The sequence below is a fragment of the Cyprinus carpio genome, chromosome A3, assembly GCF_018340385.1.
Source record: "Cyprinus carpio isolate SPL01 chromosome A3, ASM1834038v1, whole genome shotgun sequence".
Classification (NCBI taxonomy): domain Eukaryota; kingdom Metazoa; phylum Chordata; class Actinopteri; order Cypriniformes; family Cyprinidae; genus Cyprinus; species Cyprinus carpio.
In genome coordinates, this window is record NC_056574.1 from 21,934,275 (window position 1) to 21,951,195 (window position 16,921).

The 16,921-nt window shown below is 40.1% G+C and overlaps 1 protein-coding gene across 6 annotated transcripts in view; it reads left to right on the top strand.

Annotated features, from left to right (window-relative positions):
* Window positions 1-16,921, top strand: part of LOC109057926 (retinoic acid receptor alpha-B-like) — a 126,781-nt gene that overhangs the window by 98,643 nt on the left and 11,217 nt on the right. For all 6 annotated transcript variants that reach the window (XM_042723519.1, XM_042723513.1, XM_042723526.1 and 3 more), the window contains one exon: window positions 10,418-10,566. In XM_042723519.1, the coding sequence (XP_042579453.1) occupies window positions 10,418-10,566 (149 nt within the window). The remainder of the gene's footprint in view (window positions 1-10,417; window positions 10,567-16,921) is intronic.

The following is a 16,921-nucleotide window of genomic DNA, read 5'->3' on the forward strand; positions in this document are numbered from 1 at the left end:
AGATGTGTATGTTTAGTATACGACACTCTTAACATCACTCGTCTGGTGTCTTAAAATTTCAGATCAGAGAGATGACTTTTACCCGAAGGCTGAACATTAGCCGAGCTGTTCTGTAATCATGGCAGGGGAGAACAGTGAGGTTTGTACCTGCACAGGGCCATAGGGCAGGATTTTGCAACACATGGCGCCCTTCCAAATCAGATGTGCAACCCTCCAGCTGTAATGGCTGTTGCTTGCATTAAAGTGCCGCCATGTGCTGTAGACCGCAAGCGCATTTCATACATTAGATCTCCTCTTAGTCCTGTGCTATCAGGTTATGTTGCATTTCTTTATGGCAGCAGAAACCATGAGCAAAGCTGTGCATGAGAAGGTTTGTGAGAACAATGTTTATGAGTTCTCTGACGCACGTGTGTCTAGTTTAATTCAGTATTTTGAATTTTTAGTAGTCCAGTAGCACCTTTTTCTGGTTTCTCCCCTCTACTCAATGTAGTTCTCTCTTCTAAGCATGGCTGGAGTGGACAGCTCTATGTATGTAGCTCTAAGGAGGATTTGGAGGGTGCCGTGCCCAAGCAAGATGACAGATTTTGGGCCGAGGCTAAAGCTGCCTAAGCCATGCTGCCTGTGCCTCAGATGCTCTTTGACTCGAGCTATTAACTTGATTACAGATGGATGACCGTACATCTGTTTTATTTCCAAACGGACCAGAAACAGTCCAAAAAGATTTGAGCACTGTTGTGGCATAACAACCGCAGCAGTTGATAATATGCATGAAAATAAGAGCAATAAGCACCAAAGTTAAGTTGTAGGAGATGAATGTCACCCAGCTGTGCATGATCCATTTCAGAAGGCTGCGCTTGACCCATTGTGGTGTTTCCTGATGGCCAGTGACATTAAGTGAATTCCTGAGGGCCGGATTCTGGTGTAGAAAAAAGAATTTGTATACGAGGTACTTAAAAACTCAGACAGAGGGGGTTGGAGGGCGTCTCTTATATTGAACACCGTAAAATGTCAAGCAAAAGAGGGCAGAAAGAGAAACCAAGGCCAGCTATAAACACAGGCAATAAAAATAAGGGAGGCCTGGGGGCTGAAACCTGCTCTGGTGAGGGGTCCGTTAGGAAGGGGTTGGGCAGCGCCTCACAGGGACCATCGGGCTGGGGAAGGTTAAAAGGAATGAAATCAGCATGTCTGTAATGTCCAGCAGCTTTTTTTGTCTAGTCCTGAACGTCCCAGAGGCCTTTCACTTTTTGCTTAGTTTCACATAACAGCGTGATTCATGCCTTGGAATTTTGTTTTATGGATCACGTCTCAACTTCACTAATGTGACGGCGAGACGAAATAATAGCTTTGTGTGCTTAGCTTCAATCTGTCATCTAATTTATTTATTTTTTTGGCTTAGTGTGAGCTCAAAAGTCGGAAGTGTATTGAACCCCATTGTGGCTGAAATATTCTGTGAAATGGACTACTTTGTCCTGCGGAGCTTGCGTTTTCCTCACTCCCCAGATTGTTAATTATCAGAATGAATTCTGCAGGGCGCCACAAATGAATGTAGTGGCTTAATGAGGCGCGTACAGTTAATAGAGTTGTGGGAACGACTACTCTACTCATCCTGTGATTATCTACATCTTACTGATGGGAGAAATAACTCATGGTGTCTGATAGCCTTTGCCTCGTAGCCTTAAAAAAAGAAAAAGTGTCAAGAAGTGATTCATAGACTTTGTATTCATTCTTTAACACTAATTAAAACAGCCATCACCAGAAAAGGACCAGAGAGACTGGTGCAGTACATAGTAATGCACATCAAACTTTTATACTCCTCTGCAAGTTGTTTTTGACGAGATGAAGGGCCATTTGTAGGGTCAAATAGCAGTAAAGGGGCTGTAAACGGATCCTTGACAACCAGTCAAACTAAACAACTCTCTAATCCCACTTCCACAGCATCTGACATTCAACCTAGTTTGATTTACTTTACCTGCTGGTTTGCTCCCCCCCCCCCCCCATTATCTCTAGATACATTAGCTTTCAATCGCAACATTGCGGCATGAACAGAGCAGCTAGGGCTGCACGGTTATTTGAAATAAAACTGAAATTGTGATATGCTTAGTGCGGTTATCAAATTGCAAAGAATTTGATTTAATATATGTGTTGCAGTGAAGTGCAGTACTGTATTCTTTTACACGTGAGCTATTCATGTTCATGATGGTTTTCCTCAAAAAAGGTTGGCAGCGCACCTGTGTTTAACATACCGTAAACTCTAGTGTTAGTTTATTTTAGTGCTATTATCGTCCCTGTTTTGATTTCAGCGAATCAGTTCAAGCGAACACACACAACCTGATTAACATTCATGAATCCAGCAGCTCATTAATCCTTAGTGCATTTTATACTGTTCTTAGAATTCGTAGTATTCTTATTATTTTCTTAAGTATTATTGTTACGCAGGCGGCATATGCTCTTCTGTGTCAGCCTCCCTGTGCCGATATGCTGTTTTCTTTCAAACCAAAGCGTAAATATACATAAAGAAAAGGAATCCTTGTGGCGCGGCTGACACAGAGAGCGTACGCTGCCTGCGTACTGCACAGATTTGCCAAAATGGTGCTACGCTGATTTGGAGAGACACAGAGGAGAGGAATTGTTGAATAAAGTCATTATTTTTGTTTTCTTCATGTATAAAAAGTATTCTCATCGCTTCATAACGTTACGGTTGAATCACTGATGGCAGATGGACTATTCTGACGATGCATTTCATACTTTCCTGGATCTTGACAGTGTTACTTACTTGGCAGTCTATGGGACAGTCTCAAGCTTACCGGTTTTCATCCAAAATATCTTAAAATGTGTTCCAAAAGACAAACAAAGCTTTTACGGGTTTGGAATGACATGGTGATTAATGACAGAATTTTCCTTTTGCGGTGGAATAACCCTTTAAATTCTAATTACTTAAAATCAGTCTGGCGAGTAAACTAAATTTACTAGCCAATGGCGAATCAGTTGCCAAGGTGTTGTAGAAGGTTGGTCACAGTTAAATTTTTTTTACAATTAGATCCCCCCCGCCCTAAAAGCATTCTTCCCTAAAAGCAGCAAACTGCCAAGTTAGGCGGCTTTCTTTTGGTTACTAGAGCTGTTTGGACTCTTAATAAAACTTGTTGCCTTTATCCATCCCTCTGTATTTGTACATCCAAAAATTTTTTTTTTTTATACTCTTTCTCTCTGACGTAGCTCAGTCTTTGCCGAGTTTTAAAAGGCTGTTGGGTTTATAGACTGTGTAAGAAAAGTACTTAACTAGCGCTAACAGTCTCACAGCCCCTCTTTATTTGGAGTCCCTCTCTACGCATTCACTGAGGCATGGGCTGTTGCAGATGAATGTAGGTCAGTGGCTATTAGTGGCAGATCAGGGGTTCCCTCAGCTATGACTGAGCTGGCCCCCTTCGCTAGGCCTTTTTGTAAGTCCACAATTTGCTAAGCACGCATGTCATCGAATAAACCAATCTTTGAGCTTTGGGGCTCACGTGACAGGCCGTTTTAGGGTCGGTTGAGATGTGCAGGGTGCGGTGGGACATAACTGGATCGGTATCTGGAACTCTTCCAACTAACGAAACGCTAATCACATTACTGGCCTTGATCTGATTAAATCCCTTTCCTCTTTGCCTGTCTTTGTGTTTTATTTTCATGGTTTAGGAAGAAGGCAGTCCCGCATCTTGAGATGTAGCTGTAATAAGGCTCTTTGGGAAATGCTAATTTTGTCTCCACGTGCTGCACCACACTTATTTGTTTGCATTCAGGACTTTCCTTTTCCCTCTGCTGTCCAAGGAACCCATAAAAATGTGGCTTAATTGGAAAATTGCTACCTCTTGGTTTTGACCACAAAGAGCCCTGGCAAGCGTTCACGCTTCACCCTGCTGAGTTCAGCTGCCGTGATGAAAAGGCACTGCTTCTCTGTGCTGTTGCGCACCACCTTGGGCTTGCTAGCAGCGCTGGTCCTCAAATCAGCTTGGGCTGGTATTTAGACATGCAGGACTGAGGCTGTCACTGATTGTTATATCTGCACTGTCAAAATAAATAATTATATGGGGCAGTGGATGTTAAACATCCATCTGCTCTGTTTTGTCAAATCAAACTTAAACGAGACATGAACAACATGCAATTTGTGAATGTTACTTTTATGCATTTATGATGAGGTCACTATTTTAGAAATAGCCTAAATACAAATCCAGGGCACAGTAGTGATGGTTTTCCCCCCTGCTGGCCCAATTGGGATAGTAGTACAGATTTGTATTTGCACTGCCAAAGTGTCCCTACCACACACAAAAAAAACAATGTTTGCAAGACCAGTAAAGACACATGAATTTGATCAGTGAAAGCGAGATGTCGTGATGCATTTGTGACCAAACAGGGCAAGTGACAGTTCAGTCAAATTGTTGAGCTATGAAATTCCATGTCTTTGTTAAAGTTGACTTATTTCAATTTTAAGTAGCAAGTCATTGTAAAGTGCTCACATCCTGCCTATTGTCCAGTCAGCACTTTTTTTTTTTTTTTTTTTTTTTTTGTGTCAGACCAAACGCAAAGCACCATAAAAGATAGTTCCTCACTGCACACATATGGTCTTGTGATCTTCATGCATCATACATCTGGCATTGCTGATGTTGTCAAAGTACCTGTGATTTATTGAATTCAAAATGAACAATAGTTGCCGTACAGCCTCACCATACCATTCAGTCCATTCACCAGCTGACTGAACATCACACAAAGAGCGTGTGTTTGAGTTGAGTGAAGTTTGAATTGCTCTCTGAGCAGTATGAAAACACCATAAAAGCCATTTTATAAAATAAAGATTACAGAAGACTTTATTGCTTCAACAGTACTGGTTTGTGGGCAAATGCTGTTCTCATGACCTGTTGTGTGCTGTGTAAACAACCACTCATGAATCGGAGCATAAGATCTTTGCTTTGCATCTGGGAGCTGCTTAGTAGCTCGCTTAAAAGAGCGATCCTGTTCAGAAGAGTGAGCTGGACATCTGCGTTTCCCTTAAGACACTTTGCAGCTGAAGTTATTCAAATGTTGCAAGATGGAATTTGACCTGCCAGCAATGTCAAACCGTTTGTGCTGTGCTAGGCACTTCTCTGAGTCACTCAGACTTTCAGTGCTGCTCTTCTGAATCAATTAACGGCTGACGTTCTTGAGACAACTGAGCTGTTTGCAGATAAATATTGTTGTAAAGTTATGTCTTTGTCGTCATGTATTCATAAAGTGGTCTGTGGTCTGAAACATTTCTTTCCTCTGTTACATGTATAAAGTCCTGGGAGGCTGAATAGCAGCACGAGTGGTATGAGTAAACAATTTCGCCACTTCCCTAACTAAAAAAACAGTCTATCATGTCCACATTGACCAATAGGAGAGAAGAGGCGGAGCTTAAAGAGATGAGTCACCAGACTGAGCGACTGATCCAGGCCTGTGACTCACCAGCACTGTGGTGTAAAGTGACCTACATCGTAGTCTCACATGAGTGCGTGCTTTTCATCCTGCACGCTCCCTCATTTTTCTCCAGCGTCTCCGTCTCTCTGTGCCCAGCAGCTCTGGCCCATTACCATAATGGTGTTGGTAATGATGAGGCCTTGACTCCATTTGTATCCCTCTCCCGCTCTCACTGGGTTAACTTTGAATAACACAAAGAAACGGGACTCATTTTTTATTTAGTGTGTGTCGGGTAAGTATAGGGAGGCTTAATAGTTGTACCAGGATCCACTTTCCCCAAGAGAGCTACCGCCAACGCTGAGAGGTATGCAGCGTTTTCCTTTCATGGTCTGCCCTATTTTTCCTCTCCCTCTCTCACACGCAATCGATCTTTCTCGCTCTCTCGCACATAACTCACGATCTTTCCTCTATTTTTCTCACTTAGGCACACACCCACACACTCAAAGACTTTCACTCCATAATATTTTTCTCACTCTATGTGCAAGTAACATAATTGTCTCCCTATATGTGGTGTCTACTGCAGAGAGCTCACGAGAAGTGCTGACTGTAGCCTGTTTTGACATGCCCTGTGAAATGTCAGAATATGCTAGTACTGTACGTATAAGTGAAATACATATTCATGTGGCAATACGTAGTGTAATGTATATTGATTTTGAGTTTAGTTTATTTCTATAGCAGTGTTCAAATACCTGTAATCTGCCATTATTTTTTGTTTTTGTGAAATTTAAAAATGTTGATTTTTCTTTTTTAGAGTGTGGTATTTTTAATACTTTTGTATTTTTGTGATAGTATATTTATAATCAATACATTTTCTAAGTTTATACACGGTGTATTTGCTGTGTGTGATGATTTGTCTTGTGATTCATTAATAGACAGGGGTCAGGGCAGTTCATTGAGTTCAGTTAACAGTCTCTGGGGGAAACTGAGATACAAGAACCATCTTTCTGCCCTTCACCCCTCTCGACTTCTCCTTCTTTTGCTGTGATAGGAGATAAGTGCCAGCTGCTTGTGCAGGCTGCCATTAATGCCATCATTACTTCTGTCTTGCTCTCAAAATTCAAGTCCTAGTGATTGTGGTAAGATGACATTTTTGCCCTGTTGGGATTTCAACCACCCTCACAAACTGATAAGAAAGGAATGAGTAAGATTATTGAAAGCTACACCTGTGCTCCAAAACTTGGCACGTTGCCTACATAGTTGCAATGCTTTTTGGGATTGCCTCTTTTATGAAGGATACATGCCTTGCTGTCTTAGGTTGTGACTAAAAGCATTTAGAGTATTTTAGAAGACTGCATACATTTTGATGCCTTAAAATGCTGTCTAGGCAGGCTGTGTACTGTGTTTTGGAGCAGAGCCTACGTGTTGGCAGTTTTAATATGCGATTTAACCGGCCTGCCAGCTTTGGAAGTGAGTGGAAGTACGTGGTGATGTCAAACAGCTAAAGAACACCTCTGTAACGGATGTCTTCTGTGTGCACGAGGGGCGTCTCGGACAGGTGGGGAAACTGATCCGTTTCCGAAAGCCTCACAGCGGTTAATGTAAGGTTACCCTGGGTCAAACCTCTGGGCATAATTAAGGTTGATTTCAGCATGAGGTTGTTCCTTCCAGAGCTACAGGCCAACTCCTGTACTCCAACAGCCATGACTGAGATGTGTCTCCTTAGAGATGCAACAGAGTGCGTAATTAGTGCATGCCATGTGATCACAACCTCACAGGAAGCTGCTTGTGCTGCCAGTTCTGCGGTTATTCAGGGTTATTCGGGTTCAGGGAAACAGCTTCTAACCCTCAGACTTTCACTTATATAAGAGCGAGGGATTTCTCTGTTCAGTTCAGCCGTTCAATTTTTAATATGCACTATTTATTATAGATCAGATCGAGGAAGTTTGAGGCAATGTGGTATGGGTGAGAGTAGATTAAGGCGTACATTTGCCCATCGCCCCAGTGTCTGCTGTCAGAAGAGCAGTTCCCATAATGTCCTGGAACTGTGTGGAGCTCTGTCCCTGTTATGGAAAATGTGCCACTCATATTGGAGCTGAGGTCAGACGGCGCTCTAGGGAACGAGCGAATGGCATAGAAAGAGAGAGCGAGATTAGGTGAAAGGGAACGAGTGCAACAGTGAGAATAATTGTGGGAGAGAAATCAACTGTTTGACATCTTAAAACAGTCTCGCCTTCTTGAAGCTTCATGTTCGTGAGAGCAGGATGTGTGATGCCAGCCGGTAGTTTTTCTCACTTCCTGTTCTCTCTGTGTGTGAAAATACAAGCTAAAATACCATCTGCAAATGTTTCGTGCTGATATACCAGTTTGTTTTATGTTTTTCCAATAAGGGCAATATTTTATTTTTTTAAATGGTGCAAATGTATATACAAATGATTTAAATTGACACATTGTTTGAAGGCATCGGCACGGCCTTTGAAGGGTAGAACAGCTGCATTAAAGGACAAAGTATGAAATATATCTAAAGACATCTGAAGTGTAAATCTTTTTTTATGAAGTTCTTGTCATATTGATTCATTTAAAAATTATTTCTTATTTAGGAAATGTGATGTAAAAAAAATTTTTTTTACTGAATCACGTGTCATTTACCCTTTTTTTTTCTTTTTTTTTTTTTTTTTTTTATTAAATATGTCGGCTTTATATTGGTAATCTGCCATTCCTAAGATGTCAGTATCTGCCATAAAAAAAAAAAAAAAAAATTATTAGGGACTTGTAGGGAATAATAAAATTGTAGTTTCCAGGACTGAAAAATTCATGCAAATTTCTATAGTGAACTTTTTTTTTTTCTTCTTCCCTCTCATTTGCTCAGCTCCTATTACAAATTAGCAATAAATAGCTTTTTTGAGTGTCATTTCTGTAATATGTTTTTGATTGACTGGAAATGCATTGGTCAGAAGGTGTATTTGGGAAAACCCAGTTTTTTTGTGATTTTTTTTTTTTTCTCGTTTTTTTTTCTTTATTTGCTAAATAAAACCATTTAGCAGCTCTCAACACTGCACTGAAGTCAGTTGTGTTAGCTTTTGATCGTGTGCTGGGAATCGCGTTTGCGTTTGTGGGGACGTCTGCTGTATGTGTGTGGAAAGAGATAAGAACTCGACATCCTCATCTGACTCTGTGCTGGTGCCAGGGTGGGTATTTTTAGCTTTGGCTGTGCTTTTTCTGAACACAGGAAATAGACGCAGACGGTTGCCCACTGGCTCCGCAGCAGTGCATGTGTAGTGTGATGGAGGTGAGGCCTCGTTTTCTGCTGTAACGCTCGTAATAGACAAAGCTTTGTGAGATCTACCTAACTCACAGTTCAACATGTTTCACTAATGTTCTTCTACTTAAAGAGGGCATTGTCTCATCATTCAGGCATTTATTTGGTGGTGCCAGTATTTGCATTTGTGAGTTGGGGGCTCTGCTGTAGGTAGACTGTCTCTCTGAACACTGACACTGATCTAAGGGAGTCACATATCTAATCAAAACTTAACCAGAAACACAAGCTCACCTCACTGCCTGTCTCTACCACTCAGCCATAACAGACTGCTTGATCAGAAGAGATTTGGTGTCGGATACTCTATTTAAAGACATGACAAGATTTTTCTTTTAATTAAATTAAATTGAGCGAAAGTGACCGTAAAGGCTTTTGTGTTGTTACAAAAGATTTCTGTTTCAAGTAAATTCTGTATTTTTCATCAAATAGATGCAGCTGTGGCGAGCATAAGAGATTACTTTTAAGCACAAAGGAAAATCTTACCAACACCAAACATTAGAACACGAATGTAAATGCTAGTGTATTCCTAAATATTGACAGAATTCACATTTGGCAGGTACACAGATTTATTTATTTCAGAAAAACATACCAAAAATATTTAACGCTACTACAGTAGCAAAAACATTTAAAGGGTCAGAGAGAAAGGCTAAATAATGAAACTATTTCTGATCCCCATTGACTTCCATAGTATTCCATACTGTCCACTTTTTTCAAAATATCTTGTTTTGTTTTCAGCAAAAGAAAGAAATTTATACAACAACTTGGGCTGAGTAAAATTTTCTCTTTTGGATGAGCTGTTCATTTAATGCTGCAATTACCCATTTTCAACATCTATTAGGGGTTATTGAAAAAACATCGGAGTCTCAGCATTACTGACACCTGCTCACTGCACCCACATAATACCATATTCTCCTTCACTCGCAACCTGTGTCTTCATCTCATTTTTCTCCACGCCATGGCATTTGTGAGAGACGCAGTGGGAAAGGAGAGGAAGGCAGCGGCGGAGAGACACATGAGGGTTGCGGAGCGGAATGTGTCTGTGTACATTTGTTTTGAAAATATGCAGGTGCCATCATTGCCACCATGCAGACAGCCATTTACATGTGGGAATATTCATACAGGGAATCATCAGTGACAGAGAATTTAAGCTATTCAAAATGCAGAGCCCTTGTTGTTTTGTGCTCTTGACGTGTGGAGAGGGCATGATGTACTCTGGAGTGGGTTTCCCTCATGGTCTGTTATTTAAATCGCAGTTGTTTCATAAGCTCTCGGTCATGGTAGCTCTTTGACGGTGCAGTGCAGCTCGGGCGCCCCCTCCACTCAAGCACAGCGTGCGGTTTCTCACTCCACACCCCGGCTGACTGTCATGACTTTATTAATTAAAGCTGGCACTCGTCCCAGTCGGTAGCAGCTGAAACTGCGAGTGTAAGAAGAGCGTGGCACCAGCCTATCTGTCTGCTCGCTCCAGGAATGGAGACTTTCTCCTGACGAGCTTGACCTTAGCTGCTCATCGGGATGCGCAAGCGCTCCCTCTCTGAGCCTTCCTGGGGAGTGGAGGCATCTTTTGAAGGTTGAAGGTCACTGAGAAAACAGCATTGTGTGTTTTACCAACAGTCTACAGAGAAAACTAATAACCCTTGTTAGGAAATTATGGCACATTAATGAGTCAAACTAAAGGTTGTTTCTGTTCTCTTGTAGCTGTGGAGACCCAGAGCACAAGCTCAGAAGAGATCGTACCCAGCCCACCTTCTCCACCACCACCACCACGGGTCTACAAGCCCTGTTTCGTCTGCCAGGACAAGTCCTCGGGCTACCACTATGGAGTTAGCGCATGTGAAGGGTGCAAGGTAAGGATTTATCCCATCTCAATTTCAGGGTGTCCGCTGGGCCTTTTACATGCCATTTTCCAAAGTATTCAATTTTGTATCATCTTTTCATTATGTATTTTGGTCCAAATAGTGGGGTTCTGTGTAGTTTATTTATGGAATCCCGCAAGATTTGATGTCATCTGTTAAGGCGCTCATTGACTGACTGCGCTGCTGCGTGATAGTGCGGGGCTTGTTGATCCTGCTCTTGCTGAATTTCTGACCATTACCGAATGCTCTCATCCGCTCCCGGGATTTTTGTGTCCACTCCTGCAATTCACTTTGACTTTCGCGATCGCATGCGCTCTGTGTAAAGGGAGCACGTCTTACGATAAAAGATATTTGTCAGTGAATTCGGGATCTGTTGAGGAGCAAATCCTCCAACATCTTGTCAGTTATCTCTCCTTACTTTTGACCCTTGATCAGTCAAATCTGACTCCAGCAGCTTGTGTTGGATGTTGTTTTTGCCATGGGTTGATTTTCCCCAGTGGGTTAAAGGTTTAAAACATTTCATAAATTACATTTGGTGAAAATGTTTGTACTGAAACATTTTTGCATTATACCTGTAATAAAACTGTGCTAAATGTTTTGGGCCACACAAGTAGGAAGAATTTGACCTGTGCTTATGATAAATGTGCATAACAGTGACTGTAAAATATGTATTTTAGGGATGGAAATTAAATGTTTATATTTGGGACAATGGTAATTGCGCTACTTTTGACTGTTGTTGTTTTTTTTTTTACTGGCATGGGCTTGGGCATGCACAGTTAAAATGATGTAATAGTTGTGATCATTATTTTACCTTCCATAATCATTCAGACATGATCAGGTGTGATCACAATCACTCTGACAAGTCTGCATCAAATCAAGCACTCCATAGTCTCAGGTAAACTGTCTGATCAGTCAGATGTTTGTCATAAAAAAAAGTGTTCCATAAAAAAGCTATGGTTTGCAGACTATGGTTTGCAGTTTTAAGAGTTGATGTGACAAATAAATTTTTTGAATATACTGTGTGAACTCATCGCCCCATTAGCTCGGAGAGCTTTATTTTCCCTTCTCAATTAGTTTTGTTTATTGGTCTAATTCTTGTTTCTTGGGTTGCATTGGTTAGTCTCTCAAATGTGCTTCGTTCCCCACTTCTGAAATGTTGAATTGATAAGGAGTTATCACAAAGTAAGTCTGTTTAGTTGTGCTATCTTACAATCAATATAAAGTAAATGTTAGTTAAAGTGTCGCCTATGTAACCAGTTAAAACTTGGAGTGTCGATGAGGTCTTAAAAAAACATTCTTGAAAGGTATTAAATTTAACTCATGATTCCTGTATATACCCTGAATTTGCAGAAGGATTGAGGTCTTAAATTGTTTGGTCTCTTTAGTCACAGTTGTCTGTTAAATGCCAATATCAAAGTAGCATCTGTAAAGAAATATACAAACTAATGGCCATTTTGGGCCAGTCAGTTACATATGTATAGTCAAATATGTGTGGTGTTTTGTAATTTGAGATGTTTGCTTAAAGGTTTTTGTGTTAATTTTCTTTAAAATAAGTGACTCTTGTTTTTGATATTTTGTTAATGCAAATTAAGTACGTTTAGTATTAAGTATGTTAATTAAAAATCCTAATACTTTTTGGGGCCCATTGTTTTTATCTTTTGAAACCTGAATCTCTTAATTTTGGAGTTCACATATTACCATATCAGATTCAATTATTGAAATTAATGGTCGATGGTTTAGTTATATACCTCCCATTTAATCCTATATATATATATATATATATATATATATATATATATATATATATATATATATATATATATATATATATATATATATATATATATATATATATTATATTATATATATATATTTATATTTATTTATGTAAAACGTACTGCTATTGGTATCCTTTTACGCAAAATATCTTTTGGGGTTCAGTCATCCCATGGGTGTTTTCTAGCACTGCCACTGGTGACAACCTCCTGTATTGAGGTTTACTGTGAGGAAAAAAAAAAAAGACCCCATCTGCACAACGGTGTACTCTAGCCTTTTATTTCAGTGCTACTTAATAATTGAAGACTGGTAGTGTATACAATGTATGATCTACACAGTGTCTCCCTGAGAAAGTTCAACTCCAAACCCCTGTGTTTCTCCATGATGGCTACAAAGCCCCCTTATCAGAGCACAGCTGCAGGGAAGCGTGGGTGGAGAGCGCGCACATGTACACACACACACACGGTGCTGCTCGATGAGAAATAAACATGACTTCATTAAATTTGCATGTGCTATCTACTCCCATCTCGCTGCCTTTGAATGGTGGGAGGACAAATCTGCACTCGTCTCTTCCTTCAGAATGCACCCATCACTCCTCCTCTCCACCCTACAGCCTTGTCTGCTTTGAGATGAAAAAAGTGGAGGAGTCAGCATTTGGGCTGTATGCCCTTAAGTCAAAAATATGTTTGAGAATTTTTTTATTTATGTATTTTGCATTGTTTTTTGCAAGGCTGTTGTAGTCAACATTTGAAGGCAAGCATCCATGTAGCTACTATTTTAACAAAGATTGTTGAAATTGACTTATGAGGGACTGATTTGACTATTTTTGATTCAAAAACAAATTAATCTCAATGTTTCAGCAACACCAAATCCTACATATAGGCTAAGCCACACTAAACAAGTCTACCCTGATCCATCAATAGAATTGGATTAACCAGGTTAAATTAAATGGTATTAGATGCAACACTGTCACTTTTGTTGTTTGTAAAAGATTTGAGAATATTAGAAAATATTGGCATGGTCAATCATTTTCTTGTTTTCTTTGGCTATGTGTGAGAATGGTCAACCTTTGAGTGCATGTTACATAAGCTGTGCTCCAAACGCTAGTAAGCTGCCTGCTGCTTAGCACACTAGTTATGGCCAAAGGATACTTCAAATTCTATGCAAATGTTTGCCATATGCATACAGCCGAACACAGAGGCTTTCAAATTATACTCTGTGTGATAGTATGCTGCACAATTTTGCTGTTTACCATTTAGGATAAGCTTAACATCTGAAGCACATCTAAAATATTCACTAGGTAGGCAGCTCACTAGGTTTTGTAACAGCTGCTGGTCTAAATCTTTCACGGCTACTAAGCACAAATAAATATCATATGCACAACCACTTAGTCACACTAAACAGACAGATGGCCTTGTTTTGATCTCACGGTCTCTTCACTCCAAATCCATTCGAAATAGAGTACACATTTCATACAAACACACGACGGCTCCTCCGTTGTCTCAGTGCGCCTGGGGGTTTGTACTCATGTCCAGGATTAGTGGAGACACTAAAGAGGCTTAGCGCTTCTGCCAGTAGAAGCCACAGCAGACCCTGAACCGTTTCCTTCCTGCCCTCTTCAGCTACGTTCCACTCACAGGATCTGCCTGGCAGGTCAACACTGGGTCAGTCCAGGGTTCGCAAAGGTCAGGTGATGCCTAGTGAGAGATTAGGATCACAGATCAGCCCTGCATCCATTATGTCCTCTTCCTCATCCATGTCTGCGTTTACTCTAGTCTCTTAGACAACACTTTTTATTCTTGATTTAAATTTGGATAAAACACTTTTCTTTATGTATTTGTTTAAGTCAATAAAGTACCAAGGCTTTCTTATTCCAAGTACCAATTGATTTTGCTTCCCGAGTACCAACTGTTTGAGTCGTGGGCTTCGTATGTTCTCATGCATATTTGTGAAGCACACGTGTGGCTCGTGATGATTTGAGTTTGTGAATGAACAGTTACAGTTTGCTAGGTATTAATGTAAATGCTGTCAGGTATGTGGCGCGATTTGTAAACGAATGGGACAAAAAACGAGATGTGCAGTGTAAATGCAGTCTAGATCTGCCACTGTCTATTATTGTTGATATTGCCCATAAAAAGAGAGAGCCACTCACTGCTCAATTTATTTGTTCTTGATTGAGTGTTTTCTTTAATTGCATTAAAACATTAGATGCAGTATTTACTGAATTGAAATACATTTAAGTATTTAAACTTAATGCTTTTGAAAGACGTCTCTTATGCTCACAAAGGCTGCATTTATTTGATCAAAGATACAGTAGAAACACTAATGTTGTGAAATATTTTTACAGTTTTAAATAACTGTTTTCTATTTAAATATATTTTAATGTAATTTATTCCGGCTATGGCAAAGCTGAATGGGCCACTGCTGCAGCCCGTAATCTAGTGGAATTACCCAGCTGCCCTTCTGTTGCCAGAGCGTTCTTCACACCTTGTGATGATATTGAGCTTCATTCCTGTGGCTTTCGGGCCCAACCAACAGTAGCACTGAGCGAAGCGAGTGAAGCAGGATGAAGAAAAGAGGTCTTTTGATTGTGGACTGGTGTGACTTTTGTCATGGGTTTGTTATCAGTCAGTCAGCTCTCCAGGTGAGACAGCAGTCGGCTGTACAAAGGGTTCCTTCGGTCAGGATTCATGGCATTTGGCTTCTGATTTAAGCACATTTTGTTGGGCAGTGTTTAGAACAAATGCTTTATTTTCAGCTGAATTGTGCTACATTATGAAGTCTGTGCAAAGTCAATTTAAATAAACTGCTTTTATCATACAAGTGGTCGAGTTTTGAAACTGTGCAAACTCATTTTAGTGTACAGCGAAATTGCTGCCCACAGCAGCGTGCAACTTCATGTAGTGCATCTGCAGCAGTCACTGACCTTCTCATACTGGTCCAGGAAGAAGCATTTCATCTACATCTACCACAATGACCTTCAGAAGATCAGAGCTGGCATGAATAAAACATGTCAGATGAATAAGAGCTCCTATGTAGGCAGATCAGGCCTCTGGGCAGTGCATTAGAAAACCATTTCAGCTCGGCAAGGCAAGCACACGCTCTGTCACACATCTGCCATGCTCACCTTTACTTTTATTACTTTTTCATAGCTGAGACTGAGTGTGAGAGGGACATGTCCTTTCAGCATGTGGGACATGTCCTTGGACATGCGCTTTCAGTGAAATGACATGAGTGTTTTTAGATGGCGGCCACTGGACAGACCTGTCAAAAGCACACACATACTAAAAGCTTCCCTCGGTGTCCTGACTGATAAGTTGAAGGCTTTTCCACCAAAAGCCTGGGGGATTATTGTTTCTAAACCAGAGTGGGAGAATGTTGCTTTTACTGTAGGTTTACTTTGAAAACTGTAGCATGACTAGGATGCATATTTAGATGCAGTTCTTGTGTAGGGAGATAATCACATCAACACTAATTCTCTAAGCATAGCATAATGTATCGCTTATCAGTGAGTGTTATGGATATTAAATTCTGCATAATGTTTTCCCCTATTTTTACATATAGATTACAGTCTGTTACCCATCATTGAACACTTATTTAAATTCGATCTTAAACTAATTTAATAAGCTGTAATGCCTACACTGTAAAAACAATATCACTGTTAGATTACAGTAAACTACTGGCAGCTACATTTGCCAGCATAAAGCTGTTATTCTACAGTGTACCTACTGTAATCTGCAACAACAGTGTATTACTGTAAAAAATATGACAGTACCATGCTGTAGAAAATATAGGCTTTACAGTATAATACTGTCATTACACTATTTTAGTATTCCAACTGTTATTTCTGTAAAAGCTCTTTATTACTGTACAATGTATTAAAGTATTGTAGAATGTGATCTAAACAGTTGTAACACTGCTAGAAGCTAATGATTTAAAATTTACATTCTAAAATTAAATACAACTTAAAATTACTTGAACACAAATTGCTCAGACGAGATGGCTTTAAACATTAGGCTTTTATTAAAGCATTATTGATGACAGTGTTTCCACTTCACCAGTGAGACTGGACTGAACAGAACACAATGTTATGACTTGACATGAACGTATAGTTGCAGAACATGTGACTTCAGCTTACTAAATACTGTCCCACTTAAAGTTCATAAGGTTTTTGTAAAACCCTGCCGTCGTCTTCGACAGTACAGTCTCTTGGCTGGCCTTTGTTTCCCTCTCGTGGTTCACACCAATGAAGTGCCTAAAATGTAATGATGGAGAAATATGGGATGTTAGGTGTGGCAAGTACAGATTAATTGGGATTCTACTGTGTTTGAGAGAAATAAAGAAAGAGAGAGATGGGGTGGGAGGTAAAAAGAGAACGACAATTTATAAACAAAGCTGGGAAGAGGAGCCAAAAATAAAAAAATCTAACTATTTACCTTTGAACAAACTCCAATGTCTTTGTAGTTTCTCTTGGTTTTGTAAGTTGAAGACAAGTTCTGCGATGAAGCTTTGCTGGATTCCATCACATGATGTGGCTTTCCGTACTGATCATCCAACCTCCAATTGTGTC